The sequence below is a fragment of the Hippocampus zosterae genome, chromosome 14, assembly GCF_025434085.1.
Source record: "Hippocampus zosterae strain Florida chromosome 14, ASM2543408v3, whole genome shotgun sequence".
In the NCBI taxonomy this organism is placed as follows: domain Eukaryota; kingdom Metazoa; phylum Chordata; class Actinopteri; order Syngnathiformes; family Syngnathidae; genus Hippocampus; species Hippocampus zosterae.
The window spans coordinates 14,872,679-14,894,976 of NC_067464.1; the positions used below are offsets into that span (position 1 = coordinate 14,872,679).

Consider the following 22,298-nt stretch of genomic DNA (forward strand, 5'->3'; position numbering starts at 1 on the left):
GAACTTGAGCCTTGATCAAGGGGGAGGGAGTTAGGTACAGTTCCAAATAGCAGACAGTGTTAGCACAAAGCCTTCTGGCTCTAACAAGCAACTCTTTATGAGCCCAACTGTATATATTATGATTCGTTACCGTCGATACTTTTTAAGTGTAGTAAGTACACATAAAGTGGCCCCGATGGTCGTCTTGTTAGCACGTCGACCGCACAGTGTAGAGCTGGAGGGTTTGATTCAGTCTCTGGCTTTCCTTTGTGGAATTTGCATGTTCTCCTCAAAACTCACTTGTATTCTTTGGCATTCGTCTCAGCATGACTTAGATTTGTTCTTGGTTTTACTGTTTGGTGCTTTCTACCGGCTTTATTACCGATTTGTCTTACTGTTTATTGTGCATGTTAAATTGCTCCATGTACAACACTTTGTATGCAGTGATGGCTGTTTGAAAGTGCTCTATAAATACAGTTGACTTGACTTAACTTGACTTGACTCTCCGTCCCTGTGTGGGTTTTCTCCGGGTACTCAGGTTTCCTCCCACATTCCAAAAACATGCATGGCAGGTTAATGGAACACTCCCTTCAGAAATTGGGTGGTCATAGATATATTGTGTGTGTGTGTGCGTGTGTGTGCGTGTGTGTGTGTGTGTGTGTGTGTGTGTGTGTGTGTGTGTGTGTGTGTGTTTCCTTGGTCTTGTGTCGATGCCACTGCTTGCCGAGTACTTTACTTTCTCCTGTACAGTAGGTGGCGGTATTAACAAAGAAAAAGGTAATTCGCTCAAAGTTTAAACAAAGAAGAAGAAAGAAAACATAACAACAACACGCCCCTCGAGAAATGCATTCCTACGGTGATGCTAAACTATGAGGGGCATCGGCGTCAGTGGGTTCCTTGCCTTTGGACGACAAGAAACCCCCGAAATAAAGGTGCCGCTGTGACGCACACGCTTGCATTCAACGCCCGTACATTACGGACAAGGGAACTAGGAATAACATGCATGGATAAACACAATGTTGAGCTTTATTTTTTTACGTTATATTTTGATAGCACACGTTCAGGCATTGTCAATAATGTAAACCTCATAATAGTCAGTCAAGAAATTTGCTAAATACGATTTAATTTCAATGTCAATGCATTCTGTTTTGATAATTCCATTGACCTTGCCATCATGGCCGCTCCATAGGCATGTTGCTGGAAAGGAGCACTAACAGATAAACAGCATATTGCAAATAAGAAAAGGCACTAAAAACGTAACGAGTTACAGTTGTATCGCAACTAAGCAAATTACCAGGGCAAGTATTTTAACTATTAAATAAAAAGCATTAACCAAATGCTGTTAACATGTCTTCGGCGTTATGCTTACACTCTCTGTTTGTGATTTTCGTTGTGGAGGTAAACTTGCTCCCTTTGCACGCTCGTACGATCCAATAAACGTTTGCCCTTTCTTTTAGTCCACGTAAACTCCATGAGCGTTTGATATTTATTAAACCTTCATCGAGTTTATACCAGTGATACTGACGGGGGCAAATGCGCTGGAAACGGCGAACGCTGCAAAGACAGAAATGCTGCAAACATGCCATCCATCTATTTTGTCATCCGCTTATCCTCATTAGGGTCGCCGCGTGTGTGCTGGAGCCTATCCCAGCTGTCTTCGGGCAGTAGGTGGGGGACACCCTGAACTGGTTGCCAGCCAATCGCAGGGCACACAAAGATAAACAACCATTCGCGCTCACTGATGCCAAGGGACATTTTAGAGCAGCTTCCTGGAGAGCCAAATCTTGACTGTTTTAGCTCTCTCTCTACTCCAATTCACCTAACTCAAACAAATCAGCTCATCAGCAAGCTCTGTATAAGCCTGAAACGATCATGATCAACTGTATGAGGTGTGTAGGAGTAGGGAGAGATCTAAAACAGGCAGGATATGGCTCTTGAGGAACCGGAATACCCTATCCCTGGTTTGGAGTGTTCTATTAATCTACGTGCATGTTTTTGGAATGAGGAAACCGTAGTACCCAGAGAAAACCCGGGAAGAACATGCAAACGCCACATGACCTCTGCACTGTAAGGACGCGCTAACCTGTCGATCATCATGCCTCCCATGCTAAAAAAAAAAAACTGACAAATGCAAACATGAACTAAAAAAAAACACACAAAACTGCTAAACAAAAATGTTGCAAGTATGAAATGCTGCAAATGGTCAGACGCTGCAAACACAGGAACAATGCAAACAATAAACAAGCTCATCATTGCAAAAACATGCGCACACACACACACACACACAAAGAAAAGGAAGAAATGCTGCAATCACAGCAAGTGGAAGCAAACCTCAAAACAAATGCAAAAAATACAAATAAAAAAACAATAGCTGTGAAAATCCAAAACACCCCAACTCAAAAATGACAGCAAGAAAAAAAAAAACATGCAAGTTCATGTCACTAAACGGGCCACTTGGGGGCTGGACCAGTCCTGTGAGACCAAGACCTGAGTGGGATTGCTGATTAGGAGGTACTGGTACATACCTGTAACCCCAATTTTGGCCTCCCTTCGCTGGCTCCCATTACATTTTATAGTTCATTTTAAGATCCTTCTATTTGTTTTAAAATCTTTGCCCCCGCTCACCTCGATGCACCTACCTGGTGCCTCAGCTCTGTAGACCAGACGCCGGAGGTGCCGGGGACTAAGTGGAGCCTCAGAGGGGATTGCGACTTTTCTGTTGCCAGTCCTTCCCTCTGCAATGACTTTCGCTTCAACGTTAGGCAAGCACCCTCCCTCTCCATTTTTAAAACTCGTTTGAGGACATTTACTGTTTTCACTTCCTTTGGTTTGGATTATTGATATTTTATGTTGGAGGGGAAAGTGCTTTTTTACAGCTGCACCTCTTGTGAAATGTGCTGTATAAATGAAGTTGTACTACATGATAGACAAAGCTACATGGTGGATAAAAGTTTACGTGAGACCAGAAAATGGAGAAGATCTGGTTTAACGGGGCGGCCCGGTAGACCAGTGGTTAGCACGTCGGCTTCACAGTGCAGAGGTACTGGGTTCGATTCCAGCTCCGGCCTCCCTGTGTGGAGTTTGCATGTTCTCCCCGGGCCTGCGTGGGTTTTCTCCGGGTGCTCCGGTTTCCTCCCACATTCCAAAAACATGCATGGCAGGCTGATTGAACACTCTAAATTGTCCCTAGGTGTGAGTGTGAGTGCGAATGGTTGTTCGTTTCTGTGTGCACTGCGATTGGCTGGCAACCGGTTCAGGGTGACCCCCGCCTACTGCCCAAAGACAGCTGGGATAGGCTCCAGCACCCCCCGCGACCCTAGTGAGGATCAAGCGGCTCGGAAGATGAATGAATGAATGAATGGTTTAACAGGAGTGCCACCCAGTAACCTGGCAAACTTCCATTTCATTGCGTGAATTTACGTCCATTTTTTCCTGGCTCTTGTTTTTGAGTTGACGAGTTTTAGATTTATGGAGCTTTTTTTTTCATTTGTTTTTTTAGTTTGTAATGCTTGCTTCAATTTTGTTGTTGTGATTGTTCTTTGTTCCTTCTTGTTCTTTTGTTTTTTTTTTGTATTTTTCTGCATTTGTGTGTTGACGGTTTTTGTTTGCAACATTACTATGGTTGCAGCGTTTGGCTGATTTCAGCATTTCTTCCTTGCAGCGTTTTGTTTTGCAGTTGTTTTGTGTATATTTTAGATTGCAGTTGTGTGTATTTTTTTTTAATTTGCATCTTGTTTTTGTTTGTTTGCAGCTGTTTAGTGTTTGCAGTGTTCGGCCATTTTCACAGCATTTACACCTGCCGCCCACTGTACTGTAAAGCTTATCATGAATCTCTCTTTATGATACTACACGTTTAGTGACCAGTAAGTGTATATTTAATTTTAAAAAATAAAAAAAAGGTGGCACCGGCTGCATAGAAAGTGAACAAATAATTGTATTTGTCTGCACCAATGCTCAGGTCAAGCATGCTGACTGCTCTCAAAGGCGCAAGGCTCTCCTTAAGATTCTTCAGTGGTGCCTGTGATAAAGGTAAAACCAGTATTCAAGTATATTATTAAAAAAAATAAAAACTATGAATATTCTTTAACCAACTGCACTCCTCCCCAACCTAGTTTGAATTTAAGTATGACCAACACTTAATCTACATAATTGTATGCGTCCTGTATACCATGAAGACCTGAGCCCCTGCTGAGTGGGTTCTTCTCCCCTTGACACTAAACCTCCCTCACTCAGAGTACAATTGTAATTTTGTAAATCTGAATAATTGTCATTTATATTTATATATATATATATATATATATATATATATATATATATATATATATATATATATATATATATATATATATATATATATATTAGTGTGTGTGTGTAGATTTACATACTCATATAATGTGGCCTTTGGAATACAATTGTGGTCTCTACGAGCATGCATTTTGACAGAGTTTAAGTGATTTTTTTCCCACTTTTGTAAGGAAAATTCACCCGTTTATCCTCTCTGCTAAATAGAGAGCCCACACATAACTCGCGTCTATTTGAGTTATGTGATGTTATGCGTAAAATAACATAAGAACTCCATTACCCAGCAGGCCACGGGAGTTTAGAGTACAAGCTTGAAGAAAAGAGTCCATGAGTACTATCCAACACGCCTCGTCTCCTTCATTACATGACAAGAGAGACAACACAAGTTATGTCGCGAATGAACAGAAGACCTTGTTGAGCCACTAAAGCTGTTTGAACAAGTAGTCAGCAGGTGGCGCCTGGATGAAATGCATGTGCAACAGGGAGGAGGTTTCAATGGGGATAAACCTTGAGTTAATGAATTATTCATACACAACCAAACAAACCTGTTTTGAGGCTTGTCGTTGTATGATTTACCATCTGGAATATTTTTTCCACCACTGTGTTTTCACAAGTGTATTTTTTCTGTGATGGCAGTGTCGGATGATTTAAAGTTGTTGGGTCCTGCTGTTTTAAGGCGGCTGATTAGGAAGGAAGATTCCAGAATAACCAACACATCTGGATTAGCCGCTGGTAAGAAACGTGAGCATTACAGTCATGCATATTTCGGTTAGCTCTTGGCAAGACTTATTGCCATTGTCTTTGGAACATGAGACTTTTTTTAAGAATAGAAAGTATCAGTAAGTATACACTAAGTCAGGGGTGCCCATTAGGTAGATCCTGATCTACCGGTAGATCTAAGACAGGTCCCAAGTAGATCCGAGGAGTGTCGAGAAGAAAAAAAACAAACAACCATTTGTGTGTCTTTGTACATGTTAGTAATATATTTTTTGTGTTAATATACACTGCACACTAATCATCTTATCAGTCTCATTTTCACAAAAAAAATATTTAAAAAATAAAATAAAGCAGGTAAATCTTAAATGTGTCTGTGTGTGTGCGTGCGCGCGCCGGTAAGGGTAGATCCCGTGAGGTTAGTTGATCGAAAAGTAGATCTTCGATCCAAAAAGTTTGGGCACCCCTGCACAAAGTGAATTATTCTGTTGCCAACTTCTTTATTAGAACCAGTGAGCACTGTCACGATAAACCAGGATAAATTGATTATTCAGTACTAACAGATAGCACCATCCACCCACTCGGGGCTCGAATCCGTGCTGCCACCTTGCTGCAGGCTTGGAAGTGGAGTGTGCTGACCGCTAAACAAAAACTCCAGACCACCAGCTCAGCGGCCAGGACCTCCATTGAAGTCTCGGAGGAATGAGGTTTCACAAACAACCAGCTCAAACTGCCATCTGTTACATTTAAAACAGGGGTGCCCAAACTTTTTGGACCGAAGGTCTACTTTTCGATCAACTAACCTCCCGGGATCTACCCGTACCGGCACACACACACACACACACACATACACACACACGCACGCCATGATGATAAACAGCCTGAAACTGTGCACTTTTGCAGCCTGTTAACTATCGTAGCTCACACGTACCGTTTTAAAGTGCTTCCCTGGGCCCTCCTAGATTCCTATTCTTTGCCCGTGCCCTCGGTGAATTGCACACGAAGCAAACTCTGAATGAGAATTATGACGATAAAAGATAGAGCGCAACAGCTCTGATCACAAGCTGCAATTGCAGACTGCTGAGCGCTAACGACTTTCGGTGACATAATCCCGCGCCACCGTAAATTAAAGATTTACCTGCTTTATTTAATTTTTAATTTTTTTTTTTGTAAAGAAGACTGATAGGATGATTATGGTGCAGCATTAACACAAAAAATATGACTAACATGTACAAAGACACACAAATGGTTGTTTGTTTTTTTTCTCCTCAACACTCCTCGGATCTACTTGGAACCTGTCTTAGATCTACCGGGTAGATCAGGATCGACGTAATGGGCACACCTGATTTAAACTATTTGTCCCAAGTGATTGCTTCAAATTATTTGAAGACGCTGACACTAGGGAACATGTGTTGGTTCAAGTTGACTTCATTTTAAAGTTAAATGTTCTGATTAAAAAGTATATATTTATATATAAGATAAGATAAGATATCCTTTATTCGTCCCACACTGGGGAAATTTACAGCCTCCAGCAGCAAGAATGTATGTAGAAAGAAGAAAGAGAAAAAAAACAACAAACATCTTTCAATTAAAAGCAATATGAACACAAAATGGATAAATCGCAGTACTATTTACAATTTTCCTTCACATCATTTAATTATTATTATTATTATGGTTGTTATTTTTTATTCATCAGCCTGACAGCAGTCGGTAGGAACGAGCGTCGGTATCTCTCCTTCTTGCAGCGCGGGTGTAACAGTCTCTGGCTGAAGGAGCTACCTTGTGCTGTCAGGGCGGGCTGGAGGGGGTGGGTGTGTGTGTGTGTATATATATATATATATATATATATATATATATATACATATATATTTACATATACATGGAGTACAGTACTGTACATGTTGCTCTATGTGACTCGCTCTGTTGTTTTGCAGCTTCTCGCACACCGTTTGCGGACTTAAAAAAAAAATCCTGTTTATGTTAATTGGACGCTACTTCGCGGATTTTCGTTTATCGCGGGTGGTTTTGGTCCCCATTAACCTCGATAAACGAGGGATTACTGTATACGATTGAGGATTACTTTTGCTGGTTTGCCGTGACAATAGTAGCGATCGACGACGGCATTGTCGTTTGGCTACCAGCAGGTGAGACGATCTGGACTTGAGCCAAAATGGTCTTTGTGAGATCGATTCACGATTGTTTTTTTTCTCCTCCATATAAAAGTTGTAATACGCCGTACATGATTAGAAATGATTAAAAAAAACTTGTAAAATACGGGGAAAACGTACAACTTGAGGAATGAGTAGAGTAGCTGTAATTTAACTGGCTGATTTATTCACGACTATGTGGTCATGCATACCATCTTTGGCCACCTTTTCCACTGCATGGTACCTTTTCGGAATCACCATGACTCTCCTGGTCTGAATGGATAGACTACATACATGCATACATCAGATTATTGTGACTATTTCCGCCACTAATTGTACCAGGGGGTTTGAAATGATTTTAAGATGAAACATACAAATATACACTTACTCCCATTTCAATGGCACTCTTGATTCTGTATTTTAAAGTTGATTTGATTTTGGTAAAACACCCAGCAAACGTCTTGGTGCTGTTAAATATGACTGCATTAATAGACACATGGAGCTACATTCCTTCGAGATGAGGAGTGTTTTTAGTGGACGGTGGTTGCCTCTTCTGGTTGGAAAGTGATGCTGTAATATTAAGCTCGGTGTGCTTGCCTGCCATCTTGGAAGCTCTGCTTGGAAACTACCGGTAAATGCAATATTTGTCTCATGGTTGATGTAGAGCGGCGGAACAGCACAATATAGATAAACGCTTTTTACTGCTTTGACTGTTGGATGTTTTCAGCATTGGGCTCAAAATCAAAGCAGCGAAGAGTAGCCTCTGCAGACATTAGTCCAAACATTTCCAAGGTTTACAGGGTTATTCTTGGCCACTTTGTATGGTCACGGAATCGAAACGCACCGAAGGAGCATATGCTTTGAGCCCTGAGGTCCAAAAAGCACATCGACATTTATTTGGAAGGATTACTGGTGCACATATTGAAGCGTGTGCATGGCAGCGGGTTATGGACAGGAACTCTTGATTGCTGCAGCAGGCCTGAAGAATTTATGCAGTACATTCCCATTTTGAACTTATGGTGTTTTGTATTTCATTCTCCCTAGCTCTAATAATATAATTATTGAATAGTTTTGAAAGCAGCATTGCTTGCGGCATGTGTTCGTTGTGTCCATTTCCCCATAGGATTAAATGTGACCATTGCTCATTGAGCTTTTATCACCTGCTTACACATCAGTCCAGTAAAGGCACAGAAAGTGAATAAAGTACATGCAACTCTTGAAAAAAAAAATTATAACCGTTGTTGAGTGAACAGGCTATAAATTTTTTCAGCACATTCCACTCAACAGACATGGATAGCATTTATCATCTCGCCATGGTGCAGCATTACATGTTGACCCTCCGAATGGCACATAGTTAATTTGGCTTATCTCGAAATTTTTGCTTTACATCCACAGCATGACTTCTGAGAAAATGGGAATGGTGGTGGTGGGGGGCGGGGGGGGGGGGGGGGGGGTTGATCTACATTTGGCGTCTGAGCCTACAGACGTGTCTTGCAGAGGTGAAATGCCTGGACGAGTGTGTAATGCAGCATTGCGCGTTGGTGGGACTTGACACAATGGTGAAATTAAACTTTCATTTATATCTTCTATGTCACAAATCTTTTGTGTGTGTGTGTGTGGCCATGTGTATGTGTTGTTTATCCATTTTGTTGTTGTAGGATACCGGCAAGCAAATGTTGTCATCATTCCCAAACATCTGGCCAAAGATTTTGAAGTGTTTTGTCGCAATAATCCGGCGCCTTTGCCACTTCTGTACTGCAGCCAACCAGGAGAGACCTCATGCCCACCTCTGGCCAAAGACGCCGACATCAGGTAACACCTTTTCTGCCAATTGTGTTAAGTGTAAGTAGCCGACTATATTGAGCTGAGCTTGAAATGCTATGAGTTTTAATTTCATTTTCCAAAGTGAGATTTGTCCTGTTTCGAATAAAGATGAATTTATTGACTATAAAACTTACAAAGACATGAGTTTGGAATACACCTCTCGTCTCTGAAACCCGATTGTCTCAGTCCAATGTAAAGAGTACACAGATCAGTTTCTCTGCTGCCGTCATTGAACGGTTCAGAGTAGCGTGTCAGCATCTTTTGGGAGAGCCAGTATAAATTGCTGTACAGTAAAGTTGTTTATGATTTTCTACCTCAAAAAATATCACTGAACCGCAGAGGTAGGAAAAAGTCACCTTTGTGCAACTCACAACTAAGTCTGGAGTCAAAAATCTTCAAGTCTCAAATCAAGTCTATCAGTTTGAACATCTTGCCTTTGGAGTGTATTGAAAAGGGTTGAACATGATTTGCAAATCATTGTATTCTGCTTTTATTTATGTTTAACGCAACGTCCCACCTTCATTGGAGTTGGGTTTGCAGTTCAGGACTGATGCCACTTTATGTTGGGAATTGTTCCCAATTCCCAAATTGACTGGTCCAGAAATCACTGTAATTAACTCATTCAGTACCAGCCAATTTGAGGGAAAATTTGTCATTATCATAATTGTCAATAGATTTTGGTTTCCATATTTGCTATATCTCAAAACTATGGTCAAGTGGCATAAGTGACACTTGACCATAGTTTTTGTTGTTGAATAAGATTATGCCTAAATACAGTATGTTTTGCAATGCTTCACATCTTAGATAATAATCATCCAAAAAATGATATCCGTCATGTCAATAGTTGTATAGTAGGAAAATGTTCTTGCTTTATTTTCTGTGCTATCAGGACAGACATCTCACAGTACCGAGTGTATCAGGATGGTGTTCTGGAAAACGGTGTCTCCAGCCTGCTGAACTACAGCAAGTCACTCAGGTGTCCTCTCACACAAAAATAAACACGACAAAAGAGTTAGTTGAGCTCAGTTTGTTTTTTCCACAATAAAACTACAGAAGATAATGTATTGAAATAAAAAAATGTACCAATGAAGCCCGCACCAGAGCCATCTTTAAGTCTCTGATTAGTTACCGGTAAGCAAAGCTAGCATACATCAGGATTTGTGTCTTTGTTTCATGTATGTCCTAAAAATAATTAAAGACACATTTGTGGGGGGGTTGTTTATTACAATTTTATTACCATTTTTAAATAAGAGATTTAAAGTTTTGATCGTGTATAATGTATAAATCTCAACCATAATCTGTAAAATAGGTGTTATTTGTATTATTTGGATTCGCACTTGACACGTTATCTGTTTTTAGGGTGGTCTCGCAGAATCCGTCTGTGCCGTGTATGGAGTGGTCAGACATGGTTTGTTTCTATCTGGGCTGCAGCTTTGGCTTTGAGGGCAGCCTGAAGAAAGCTGGAGTTGTTGTCAGGAATGTGGAGCAAGGCCGCAACGTCAGCATGTACAAGGTGTGAAACAAATGCGTGAAGATCCTGTCGGTGCATTAACCCTTTCATCCACCAATAATGACAACCTGATAACATGAGAAGCTGTCCACTGTAGTGACCGCTGTCCCCGAAAGGGTTAAGTCAATGAAATGCTAAAATGGTCTTTGGGTGTGAGCAATACTATAAATAAATGGTTATTGTCAATATTATGGTGAAAACTTGTGTTTCCAGACTGCTGTTCCCTGTATTCAAGCTGGTGTTTTCAGTTGCCCTCTCGTGGTGTCGATGCGTCCAATTCCACCTGCCATGCTGGAGGCAGCAGTCCAGGTCACAAGCCTTGACCCCCAAGCACATGGAGCCCCAGTGCACATTGGCGATGGAGGTGCCCTAACACGCGCTTAGAGGAAATTGTCTCTCTCTTTTAAGTATATATGAACTTTGGTTTTGCATGTTTAGCTTTGCTAGGCATACAGGACCTGTCCCGACCAGATTATGGGGATCAGGTTGAGCTGCAGCCCGGTGATGTTCCAGTCTTCTGGGCCTGTGGAGTGACTGCCATAGAGGCAATCGTCAGAAGCAGTCAGTCTCCCATGTTTGAAAATAGTTTGTACTGTACTATTGTTGATCGATCAGCAATGCTTGGACACTGTTACCTTCAACATTATGGAAAATTGTGTCACCTTTAAGGCAATAATTTTTTTTTCCTTTGACAAATGTGACCTAAAATGCCACAAGTGTACACAGGGTTCCCACGGGTCTTCAAAGTCCATAAAAATCCATAAAAAAAGAAGTTGTAAAATTATGTTCTTAACTCATTCACTCCCAAAGACGTTTTTAAACGTCTTTGGGAGTGAATGAGTTCAATGACGTTTCAATGACGTTTCAATGACATTCAATGACGTGGAGCTGAGTGTCTTGTGAGGACCTGACGCGAGTGTTGTCAGTAGTGGGGAAAGTCAGCAAGTAGGAACAAACCAGTGCCTTCGTTTGGAAGCAAAAAAACATTCATCATGTTGTTCACCTAATTTCTTCCCCATTTGAGTATTCAGGTTCCAACTTGTGTGGGAGAATCTGAAACCTCAATTCTCCTCTTTTTTTAATCTTTTTTTAATTTTGCGTGAATTATTAGAGCAACAACACGAGTACATCAGCAGCCCACAAGGCCCCAAGGTCCTTGCGACCGGCTGTAATAATATATTTCACAATCTCGACAGTCTTATTTTTCTTTTCATCGTGATGATTCTTTCATTTATTTTCCCTAATGATCCCCTAATGACTGTGCTGTTCAAAAAGACATGATGTTCCTTGGTTTCCAGAGCCATCGTTGGCATTCAGTCACTCACCGGGCTGCATGTTCTTGACTGATGTTCAAGACCCCTCCCTCCGATCCCACGGCCCTGACAGCAAGAAATCCGAAGCCACAGCCCTCTGCTTCCAGATATCTGAAAACCCCTTGTTCTACAGTCTGGCGTCGCAGGGTGCTGTGGCACAGATCAGGCATCTGGACGCAATCATCGGAGAAGACCCAGGTACTGTACATGAATACTTGGTGTGCACGACACTATGTCGCAAAAGTACTTGCGCTGTACAGTGTGCCTCTTACGTGTGTCTTTTACATGTCTTGAGGTGATTTTTTTTCACATTAGAACTTTGTACACATGATTGATTTTATTACATCGCGGTTAATGGGGACTGGACCCTGCCGTGATAAGTGAAAAACCGCGATGGAGCATTGGCTACCCCCTGAGGAATTTTTGCGGTCACTCTCTTTTACCGAGGCAAAGATCTTAAACTGAAACACTTTCTCTCTGCCATTTAATTTGAATTTTGTAGCTCTTCATTAAAATGTCATGGTGAATAGAAGATTGACCAAGAGAAGAAAATACTGTCCAGCGATTTGTAAATGTTCTCGGTCTCGGATAAGAACTGTCCTAAAAGGCACTGCCCGACACTGTCATTTGTTGATTGATTGTGTTCTGGGTCGGAGGTGGAGTCTCCCTACACGTCTGAGTGGGCCTCCCCATGGGCAGGAAATGGATCTCACTTTTTTCCAACCTCTGTCAAACAGGTCAACGGGGCATCAAAGCTTTGTTTATTCAAGATGAACTTCTACGCTCTTGTCTGGCACTCTCGCACTCATCCTCTGTTGCCATAACGACAGGCTTCCCAACACACTACATGCACAGGTACAGTACGTAAACCCTTCAAAAAGCTCTAGGTGTGTGATACTAGATTAGATTTAGTGCCATAAACACGAGATTTACACGGACACCCACAAGACCATGGGATTTTAGTTGCTCAACCAAGTCGAGCCTCTCGACAGCACCTGCATCCGTCACATCTGAGCATCCTTTTGACCTGTTTCACCTTCAGTCCTCCTGATGAGACTGATGGCCCACCTGGAGCTGTTGCCATGGCAACCATGCTGCTTTCCCTCGGCAAGCAAGTTACATTGGTGACGGACAAGAGAGCCTTGCAGATGAATCAGGACATTATTGATGAAGCTGTGACGACAGGTAGGAGTTTTGTGCTCAGTTTATTTCAATTTTTTAACATCTGAATGTGCGTACGGGTTTTAGATGTATTTACTTATTTATTTTTTATTTCGAATTTACTTTTCTTTGGCTACACAACCATGGATGGATAGTTTACAAATGTATAAATTCTTATCAGTTTGGGGGTAGCGTTCCTTTTTTGGAAGTGGCTGATCTCGTTTTTGGTTGAGCACTGCTTTTTTGATTTTGCGGCATAATATTTTTATTTTATTTTTCTCCATTCACTGCATTTATAAATGGCATCAATTATATGCAGATGTTCACTCTTCGTGGACCAGCCCAGTCCCTACCCCCCCCCCCCCCCATCCATCCATCCATCCATCCATCATCTACCGCTTATCCGGGGCCGGGTCGCGGGGGCAACAGCTTTAGCAGGGAAGCCCAGACTTCCCTCTCCCTAGCTACTTCTTCCAGCTCTCCCCGGGGGATCCCGAGTCGTTCCCAGGCAAGCTGGGTGACATAGTCTCTCCAGCGTGTCCTGGGTCTTCCTCGGGGTCTCCTCCCGGTGGGACATGACCGGAACACCTCACCGGGGAGGCGCTCAGGAGGCATCCGAATCAGATGCCCAAGCCACCTCATCTGGCTCCTCTCGATGTGGAGGAGAAGCGGCTCGACTCTGAGCCCCTCCCGGATGACTGAGCTTCTCACCTTATCTCTAAGGGAGAGCCCGGACACCCTGCGGAGAAAACTCATTTCAGCCGCTTGTATCCGGGATCTCGTTCTTTCGGTCACGACCCATAGCTCGTGACCATAGGTGAGGGTTGGGACGTAGATCGACCGGTAAATTGAGAGCTTCGCCCTTTGGCTCAGCTCCTTCTTCACCACGACAGACCGATACAACGTCCGCATCACAGCAGACGCTGCACCGATCCGCCTGTCGATCTCCCGCTCCCTCCTACCCCCACTCGTGAACAAGACCCCAAGATACTTGAACTCCTCCACTTGGGGTAAGATCTCCTCCCCGACCCGGAGGGGGCACTCCACCCTTTTCCGACTGAGGACCATGGTTTCAGATTTGGAGGTGCTGATTTTCATCCCAACCGCTTCACACTCGGCTGCGAAACGCTCCAGTGAGAGTTGGAGAGCCCCGTTTGAAGGAGCCAACAGCACCACATCATCTGCAAAAAGCAGGGATGTAATACTGAGGCCCCCAAAACGGACCCCCTCAACGCTTCGGCTGCGCCTAGAAATTCTGTCCATAAAGGTTATGAACAGAATCGGCGACAAAGGGCAGCCTTGGCGGAGTCCTACCCCCACTGGAAACGATTCCGACTTACTGCCGGCAATGCGAACCAAACTCTGACATCGGTGGTATAGTGACCGAACAGCCCGTATCAGGGGGTTCGGTACCCCATACCCACGAAGCACCCCCCACAGAACTCCCCGAGGGACACGGTCAAACGCCTTCTCCAAGTCCACAAAACACATGTAGACTGGTTGGGCGAATTCCCACATACCCTCAAGGACCCTGCTAAGGGTGTAGAGCTGGTCCACTGTTCCACGGCCGGGACGAAAACCACACTGCTCCTCCTCAATCTGAGGCTCGACTTCCTGACGGACCCTCCTCTCCAGCACCCCTGAATAGACCTTACCAGGGAGGCTGAGGAGTGTGATCCCTCTGTAGTTGGAACACACCCTCCGGTCCCCCTTTTTAAAAAGAGGGACTACCACCCCGGTCTGCCAATCCAGAGGCACTCTCCCTGTTGACCACGCGATGTTGCAGAGGCGTGTCAACCAGGACAGCCCCACAACATCCAGAGCCTTGAGGAACTCCGGGCGGATCTCATCCACCCCTGGGGCCTTGCCACCGAGGAGCTTTTTAACAACATCGGTGACTTCAACCACAGAGATAGGAGAGCCCACCTCAGAGTCCCCAGGCTCTGCTTCCTCCAAGGAAGGCGTGTTGGTGGAGTTGAGGAGGTCTTCGAAGTACCCTGCCCACCGGTTCACAACGTCCCGAGTCGAAGTCAGCAGCGCCCCATCCCCACTGTACACAGTGTTAGTGGTGCACTGCTTCCCCCTCCCGAGACGTCGGATGGTGGACCAGAATTTCCTCGAAGCCGTCCGGAAGTCGGCTTCCATGGCCTCACCGAACTCTTCCCACGCTCGGGTTTTTGCCTCGGCGACCACCGAAGCCGCGGTCCGCTTGGCCAGTCGATACCCGTCAGCTGCCTCTGGGGTCCCACAGGCCATAAAGGCTCGATAGGACTCCTTCTTCAGCTTGACGGCATCCCTTACTGCTGGTGTCCACCAGCGAGTACGGGGATTGCCGCCACGACAGGCACCAACCACCTTACGGCCACAACTCAGATTGGCCGCCTCAACAATAGAGGCACGGAACATGGTCCACTCTGGCTCAATGTCCCCCGCCTCCCCCGGAACATGGGAAAAGCTCTGTCGGAGGTGGGAGTTGAAACTCCTTCTGACAGGGGATTCCGCCAGACGCTCCCAACAAACCCTCACTATACGTTTGGGTCTGCCAGGACGGACCGGCATCTTCCCCCACCATCGGAGCCTACTCACCACCAGGTGGTGATCAGTTGACAGCTCCGCCCCTCTCTTCACCCGAGTGTCCAGAACATGCGGCCGCAAATCCGATGATACAACTACAAAGTCGATCATCGAACTGCGGCATAGGGTGTCCTGGTGCCAAGTGCACATATGGACACCCTTATGTTTGAACAAGGTGTTCGTTATGGACAATCCGTGACGAGCACAGAAGTCCAATAACAAAACACCACTCGGGTTTTGATCGGGGGGGGCCGTTCCTCCCAATCACGCCCCTCCAGGTATCACTGTCATTGCCCACGTGAGCATTGAAGTCCCCCAGCAGAACAATGGAGTCCCCAGCAGGAGTACTCTCCAGCACACCCTCCAAGGACTCCAAAAAGGGTGGGTATGCTGAGCTGCTGTTTGGTGCATATGCACAAACAACAGTCAGGACCCGTCCACCCACCCGAAGGCGGAGGGAGGCAACCCTCTCGTCTACCGGTGTGAACCCCAATGTACAGGCACTGAGCCGGGGAGCAATGAGTATGCCCACACCTGCTCTGCGCCTCTCACCGTGAGCAACTCCAGAGTGGAAGAGAGTCCAACCCCTCTCGAGAGAACTGGTACCAGAACCCAGGCTGTGTGTGGAGGCAAGTCCGACTATATCCAGTCGGAAATTCTCTGCCTCACATACCAGCTCGGGCTCCTTCCCTGCCAGAGAGGTGACATTCCATGTCCCAAGAGCTAGCTTCTGCAGCCGAGGATCGGACCGCCAGGGTCCCCGCCTTTGGCTGCCGCCCAGCTCACATTGCACCCGACCCCTTTGGCCCCTCTCATGGGTGGTGAGCCCATGGGAAGGGGGACCCACGTTGCCTCTTCGGGCTGTGCCCGGCCGGGCCCCATGGGTGTAAGCCCGGCCACCAGGCGCCTGCCAACGAGCCCCACCTCCAGGCCTGGCTCCAGAGGGGGGCCCCGGTGACCCGCGTCCAGGCAAGGGAAACTGAGATCCATTAATTTTACTCATCATAAGGGGTCTTTTGAGCCGTGCTTTGTCTGGCCCCTCACCTAGAACCTGTTTGCCATGGGTGACCCTGCCAGGGGCATAAAGCCCCAGACCACTTCGCTTCTAGGATCATTGGGACACACAAACCCCTCCACCACGGTAAGGTGACGACTCACGACCCCCCCCCCCCCCCCCCACTCCCCATTAATAGAGAGGTTCCACTGTGGAGTAGTAGGAAAAAAATATTTTTTGACACAATGGCTTTAGTCTGGATGCATGCATTCAGTTCACACAACATTAAGGACTTTCTTTTTCCCCTCCTAAGGTGTACTGAAATCAACCATTCCACTGGTGGTCTTCGAAGACATTGGTCCGAACTCTTCACTTCACTTTTTGTGTCACCACGGAGATCCCGCTAAACCAAGGTCTGTAACGCTGCCTTTGTGCACCGAAGCATGTAATCTGAATGGCACGTAGTCAGGTATTCGTGCACTTCCATTTTCTGTAAACAATTCATTTAACATTTGGCGGGAGAGTTGTTTATTAACATTTGTGTGATTCTTGCTGTCACAGGACCATGACTGTTATTTGTGGTTTCAGGTATGACCACCTAGTAGCCATAGAGCGCAGTGGGCGAGCTGAGGATGGAAACTACTACAACATGAGAGGAGTAAACATCAAGCATCTTGTGGATCCAATCGACGACCTTTTTATTGCTGCAAATAATATTCCAGGCATTACCACTATAGGTAGTCAACACTTTTGGGTTTCGTTTGTAGCGAACAGACGTGACAGGAATGTCAAAAGTCATGCAGCTGCGAGCAGATTAACTTTTGCTTCAGTAAATTGTGTCCCTTTAATAAACAAACGGATGCCAGGCCTGTCATCCTGGTTGCTCAGCAGATTTTATTCCCTGCAGGAATCGGTGATGGTGGAAATGAGTTGGGGATGGGGAAAGTGAAGGACAGAGTCCAGAATCTGATGCCAATGGGGCATCTGATAGCCTGTGATGTGCCTGCTGACTACGCTATCGCTGCAGGTTTGGATGACCAAACATCCTTACGTTGCAAAATAACCATGAATGAATCCCCTTTTCATTTACGAACACCCATTTCTTCTTTTTTTCTCCCTTTCATAGCCTGACATGGTTTATTTGTACAACTACACATGTGACAGTAGCAGCACACATATTTTCAATTCAAACAGTGTCACAAAAATTGTTCCTTGAGAGTAACAGAATGCTCCATTTTGATTAACGCTGGCGGCAAAGGCATTAATGACACAATCAGTTTGTTATTTTGGGTGTTGACATTGTGGGAGGGGCCAAATAACAGAAATGACAGGCCGACTACACCGTAGACGATTGAGCGTTACTCACACAACGCTTTTTATGAAAAAGCTTAGAATTGATGGTGGCTTGTATCATTTTTTTCATCTCTGTGCCACTTGCAGGGGTTTCCAACTGGGGAGGGTACGCAGTGGCTTGTGGCCTTTACCTGCTCAACACCTGTCCCGTACATAAGAGATATCTAAACAAAGGCCTGGGAATGGATCACCAAACCCCCGAAGAGCTGCAAGATTGGATTGCTAATTTGCCGTCCGTGAAGAAGGTGAAACATATCCGATTATTGGAATATCTACCTGAAGGTTTCTCACTGTGTAAATCTTGATCTCTAGGAGGAGTCTATCTTGTCAACTCTTGTGCGTTTCGGCATTCGATCTGGGAAAACGGCTCATCTGGCCATGGAGGTGGATGGTTTGACCTTTCATCCCACGCACTCTGACATCATCACCAGACTGCTCAAAGTCACTCACGGCTCAGCTGATTGTAAGAGTTGATTGCAACTTCGATTTGTCTTTTTTGTGTTTTGCTACTGGCTAAAACAAATGTTCACAAATGTTTTACATTGTATCTTTTGCTGCTTTATGACACTTTTGGATAATTGCATTCATGTGACCTCAGAGTCTACTCGTGCCTCCATTGGAGTGGTGAAGCAGGAAGATGTCCTCTAATTCGGAAGAGTCCAAATCTTCATCCATCTTGTTTTAATCATTTCGAATCATGCGTCATTGACTTGAAAAATTAAAATATACAGTACACATTTTTTTGTTTTCTGGAATCAGTATCAAGTTTGAATCACAAAGTAAGTAATGAATATTTGGGGAGTTTTGGTTTATAACAAATGAAGTAATGTCATCCCTTGTGATACACTCAGTAACAGTAGGAATCCATTCAGTGATGTTTTCCGTCCACAGACACAGCATTTACTTTGATAAAACATTTGAATAAAGTAACACCCATCTGCTAGTATCAATCAAAACAAAGCATTTGAACTTTGTAAAGACAGCGCTTTTGATCTATTTCTTCGAGTGGGAACCAGTAAATTGGGCATTTGCACTCATGTTTTCCAGTTGTGTGAGAAAAGACGAAAGTCTGGCATGTGTGCAGACCTTTTTGGATGACAGGTGCTCAAACAAAAACACCCTCATTTTCTGAATCCAATTGAAAATCTGTGGGATCAGCTGAGTCGTCATGCAGAGACCTGACCTGAACGATGCCCTTCAAGAAGAGTGGGATGCCATTCCGCAGCAGACACTAAGTCGACATGTGAAGAACATGAGATGTCATTGTCAAGCTGTTATTGAGAAGAGACGAAAAAAATTACCATGTACAGTCAGGCGTTTTTGGCCGGAAAAAAATGACCATGTATAGTAAGGTGTTTTCAGCCGAAAAAAAACGACCATGTAGCATTTTTAGCCCCCAAAAAAACGACTATGTATAGCCAGGCATTTTTAGCCCCAAAAAAACGACCATGTATAGTAAGGCATTTTTGGCCGAAACACCCCCCCCCCCCCGACCATTTGTGTAAAGGCGTTTTTAGCCCAAAAAAACGACCACGTATAGTAAGGCGTTTTTGGTCAAAAAAAAAAAACGACCATGTATAGTAAGGCATTGTTGGCCGAAAAAAACGACCACTTACATAGTAAGGCGTTTTTAGCCATACAAAACAACCATGTATATATCCATCCATCCATTCATCCATCCATTTTCCGAACCGCTTAATACTCACCAGGGTCGCGGGGGTCCTGGAGCCTATCCCAGCCGTCTTCGGGCAGTTGGCGGGGGACACCCTGAATCAGTTGCCAGCCAATCGCAGGGCACACAGAGATGAACAACCATCCACGCTCACATTTACACCTAGGGACAATTTAGAGCAGGTATGTCCAAAGTCCGGCCCGGGGGCCAAATCCGGCCCGCGGTCGAATTTCATCCGGCCCTCGGCCCCCGTCATAAAATCAGTGCCGTCTGGCCCGCAGGTTGGTCGCAATGGAACACGTGTTGGATTGACTGAGGTCTCGTAGACTGGTGAGTGATTGTTTCATAGAGTACTGCTTCCCTCTAGTGGCTAAATAAGTAATAGCATTCACTAAATGAGTAATAGCATTTAGACACTAGAGGGCATCACTCACGAGTTAACAAGACATCACTCCGTGTTTATATTGACTGATGTCATATTTCAAATGATCCTTGCAGTTGTGGATATGTGTATTGCTTGTTCATTTCCCTGTTGTTCGAGTCAAAGGTTTTGTGACTATTGAAAAGTCATGGTGATACATTTTATGTTTCAAATCAATCAATTTGCACTCAGGAGACTTCTGTTTAAGAAAAAGTCAAGTGAATAAGCAGTTGCATGTGATATACCTGTTTCAAATGAACCAAAAGAAATTCTTAAGATTGTTAAAATTAAAATAATAATGGAAATGTGAAACAGACTGGCTTACTAAAATTTGTTGAACAATATTGTTATTCAATGTAAAGAATGTCAGCCAAGGTCGGCCCCCCGACATTTTACCACATAAAATCTGGCCCCCTTGGCAAAAAGTTTGGACACCCCTGATTTAGAGCGTCCAATCAGCCTGCCATGCATGTTTTTGGAATGTGGGAGGAAACCGGAGCACCCGGAGAAAACCCACACGGGCCCGGGGAGAACATGCAAACTCCACACAGGGAGGTTGGAGCTGGAATCGAACCCGGTACCTCTGCACTGTGAAGCCGACATGCTATCCACTGGCTTACCGGGCCGCCCACCATGTATATAGTAAGGAGTTTTTAGCCGAAAAAAACGACCATGTATTGTAAGGCGTTTTTAGCCCCCCAAAAAACGACCATATATAGTCGTAGTAGTATAGTAGTTTTTTTGGGCTAAAAACGTCGTTTTTTTGGGGCTAAAAATGCCTTACCATACATGGTCGTTTTTTCCGGCGAAAACGCCTAACTATACATGGTCGTTTTTTTCGGCTAAAAATGTCTTCCTATACATGGTCGTTTTTTTGGGGCTAAAAACGCCTTCCTATACATGGTCGTTTTTTTGGGCTAAAAACGCCTTACTATACATGGTCGGTTTTTTTTCCGGCTAAAAACACCTTACGATACACGGTCGTTTCTTTGGGCCAAAAACGCAAAAATTCTGTTGTGACTTAGATGGCTGATGACATTTCATACATAATTGTTTTTTTTTTCAGCCAGAAATGCCTTACTATACATGGTTGTTTTTTGGGGGCTAAAAATGCCTGACTATACATGGTCTTTTTTTCTGGCTAAAAACACCTTACTATATACATAGTCTTTTTTTTCGGCCAAAAATGCCTTACTATACATGGTCGTTTTTTGCGGCTAAAAATGCCTTGAAATACATGGTCATTTTTTTTTCCGCCAAAAATGCCTTACTGTACATGGTCGTTTTTTGGGGGCTAAAAATGCCTGACTATACATAGTCGTTTTTTTTCCGCCAAAAACGCCTTACTGTACATGGTCGTTTTTTGGGGGCTAAAAATGCCTTACTATACATGGTCGGTTTTTTTTGGTTAAAAATGCCGTTCTATACATGGTCATTTTTTGGGGGGCTAAAAATGCCTGACTATACATGGTCTTTTTTTTCGGCTAAAAACGCCTTACTATACATAGTTTTTTTTTTTCGGCCAAAGACGTCTTACTTTACATGGTCTTTTTTTTCCGGCTAAAAACGCCTTAGTATACATGGTCGTTTTTTTCGGCCAAAAACACCTTAATATACGTGGTCGTTTTTTTCAGCTAAAAACATCTTACTATGTTTTTTATGGTCGTTTTTTTCGGCTAAAAATGGCTTAGTATACATGATCATCTTTTTCGGCTAATTTCGCCTCATTATACGTGGTCGTTTTTTTTTGGCTAAAAAGACCTCACTATACGTGGTCCTTTTTTTTCCGTCTCAAAACGCCTTGCTATACGTGGTCGTTTTTTTTTTGTTGGTAAAACGCCTTACTATTCATGGTCGTTTTTTTCGGCTCAAAACACCTTACTATACATGGTCGTTTTTTTCGTCTAAAACTGCCTTGCTATTCAGGTCGTTTTTTTTTGTCTAAAAACGCCTTACTATACATGGTCATTTTTTTCGGCTAAAAACACCTTGCTATACAATTTTCGGGTTTTTTTGTTGGTAAAACGCCTTACTATTCATGGTTGTTTTTTTCGGCTCAAAACACCTTACTATACATGGTCGTTTTTTTCGTCTAAACATGCCTTGCTATTCATGGTCGTTTTTTTTGTCTAAAAACGCCTTTCTATACATGGTCGTTTTTTTCGGCTAAAAACACCTTGCTATACAATTTTCGGTTTTTTTTTGTTGGTAAAACGCCTTACTATTCATGGTCGTTTTTTTCGGCTCAAAACACCTTACTATACATGGTCGTTTTTTTCGTCTAAAAATGCCTTGCTATTCATGGTCATTTTTTTTGTCTAAAAACGCCTTACT

General features: G+C 44.0%; 1 protein-coding gene across 4 annotated transcripts; it reads left to right on the forward strand.

The window, feature by feature from the left end:
- Positions 1–887: 887 nt before the first annotated feature.
- dglucy (D-glutamate cyclase) lies at positions 888–18,990 on the forward strand. 4 transcript variants are annotated; one of them, XM_052085733.1, is made up of 17 exons: positions 888–911; positions 3,938–4,008; positions 4,918–5,013; positions 8,801–8,954; positions 9,856–9,942; positions 10,326–10,479; positions 10,690–10,840; positions 10,915–11,037; positions 11,775–11,987; positions 12,527–12,644; positions 12,832–12,974; positions 16,832–16,931; positions 17,107–17,255; positions 17,426–17,545; positions 17,959–18,116; positions 18,184–18,334; positions 18,470–18,990. In XM_052085733.1, coding segments are annotated over exons 2-17 (1,983 nt in total). In that variant the 5' UTR covers positions 888–911; positions 3,938–3,944; the 3' UTR covers positions 18,472–18,990. The 4 variants fall into 4 exon arrangements, with proteins under 4 accessions (XP_051941693.1, XP_051941692.1, XP_051941694.1 ...); XM_052085732.1 differs by lacking the exon at positions 888–911 and adding an exon at positions 1,160–1,224; XM_052085734.1 differs by lacking the exon at positions 888–911 and adding an exon at positions 1,273–1,277.
- Positions 18,991–22,298: the final 3,308 nt, after the last annotated feature.

Excerpts from the sequence above, each read along its gene's own strand:
- dglucy (XM_052085731.1), top strand. Across the intron at positions 17,256-17,425 it reads TCCAGGCATTACCACTATAG|GAATCGGTGATGGTGGAAAT; the intron begins GTAGTCAACACT and ends TATTCCCTGCAG. Across the intron at positions 17,546-17,958 it reads TGACTACGCTATCGCTGCAG|GGGTTTCCAACTGGGGAGGG; the intron begins GTTTGGATGACC and ends TGCCACTTGCAG.